Source organism: Trifolium pratense, linkage group LG5 (genome assembly GCF_020283565.1).
Source record: "Trifolium pratense cultivar HEN17-A07 linkage group LG5, ARS_RC_1.1, whole genome shotgun sequence".
NCBI classification, from domain to species: Eukaryota; Viridiplantae; Streptophyta; class Magnoliopsida; order Fabales; family Fabaceae; genus Trifolium; species Trifolium pratense.
The window spans coordinates 16,823,768-16,825,243 of NC_060063.1; the positions used below are offsets into that span (position 1 = coordinate 16,823,768).

Sequence of the window (1,476 nt, forward strand, 5' to 3'; positions counted from 1 at the left end):
GGAGTTCGAATCTCGATCATCTCACTTATCCATCTTAAGAGTAGAATTTTTAGCCGGTAGACTACTTTAATAAAATAAAATAAAATCATTTTGCATGCTCTCAACCGAACACACCACCGATTGAATCTCTTTCTTCCTCTGCTATCACTGAAAAATTCGTCCCCATTATTTGAATTTCAACCCTTAATTTCAACAGATAAATTAAGGGTGAATGCAAAGAATTTTTCAAAGTACTAACTAGAAACATAGAAATTCCAAAGCTGAATGCAAAGAATAAAATTCAAAATTAAACTCTCCATCAAGTATTCAACGAATAAACTAAACAAACAAACAATTAACAAATTCCACTTTTAATTTCCATTCCATTTACACAATAACCTTCCACCCACAAAAAAAAAAATAAAAAATAAAAAATAAAAAAGATGAAGAAGAAGAAGAAAAAAAAAACAAACAAGAACATGTCCAAAAACAAAACATAGGAATTATAATTAATAAAACTGCAATAATTCTAAACGTCTAGCACACAAAGTACAAAAATACTTTCTTTTAATCTTAAAACACATAGGCAAAAAACAAAACTTCCATTGAGTCTCAACATCCATAGCTTCAACTTTACCACCACAATAAGGACAACAACCTGATGCTTTTTGTCTACCTAATTCCTTCTCTTCTTCATCACAAATATACACAAACCACATTTTTCTCCTGCTTTTACTAGATTTCTTCTTCGGTTTCTCCGATGTTGTTGTTGTTGTTGTTGTTGTCTTGTTCCTTTGCTTAGCTTTAGCTTCTGATGAAGTGTTGTTAATTTTCATAGAACGACCCATCAATTGCACTTTATTTATACACTACAACAAACAAAGTGTTGTGGTTGTTGGTTAAATAATACTATACTATAGAATATTCACTTTGATTATTTCAACTCTCTTTTTATTCCTTTCTATTTTACTTCACTAATAGTTTAGATTAATAATTAAATGAACCTATAAAATATTTCATCTGTATTAAAATATAAGTCGTTTTGACCATATTACATAAATTAAGAAATGTAATTAACGTTGTAGGAAAAAGAGAAATTATGAGTTAATTTACAAATTTATCCTTCATTAATAGCATGCAAAAGGTAATTTACGGTAAGTTAATTTACTTATATATGTGAGACCGAATAGAGTAAAATAAAAAATGTTTTGTAAGCATAGCTCGGTTGACGGTTAACAGAAATATATATTATTAGATAAATTGAAGTTCAAACTTTGTATTTCACACTTTTCTCCACATTTAAGTATGTGAGTTTAACAACTAGGTTATTTGATAAAAAAATATAAAGTTGAGTCAACAAAAGTGATATATTAGAGTTAATTTATTTGTTATCTTTTTTATTTCTTATCACACGAAAATAATCAATCATTTTTAAAATAATTTTTTTACTGTATCTAATTTTTATTGGAGAATATGTTGAAGATATAAGATGAGTTC

The 1,476-nt window shown here is 27.4% G+C and overlaps 1 protein-coding gene across 1 annotated transcript; it reads right to left on the reverse strand.

Moving 5' to 3' along the window:
* Nucleotides 1-354: 354 nt before the first annotated feature.
* Nucleotides 355-793, reverse strand: LOC123885857. Its single transcript, XM_045935194.1, has one exon. It carries the CDS (start codon nt 696-698, stop codon nt 489-491), a length of 210 nt encoding a protein of 69 aa, XP_045791150.1. The 5' UTR covers nt 699-793; the 3' UTR covers nt 355-488.
* Nucleotides 794-1,476: the final 683 nt, after the last annotated feature.

Coding starts and splice junctions, on each gene's coding strand:
- LOC123885857 (XM_045935194.1), bottom strand. CDS start 698: ATGTGGTTTGTGTATATTTGTGATGAAGAAGAGAAGGAATTAGGTAGA.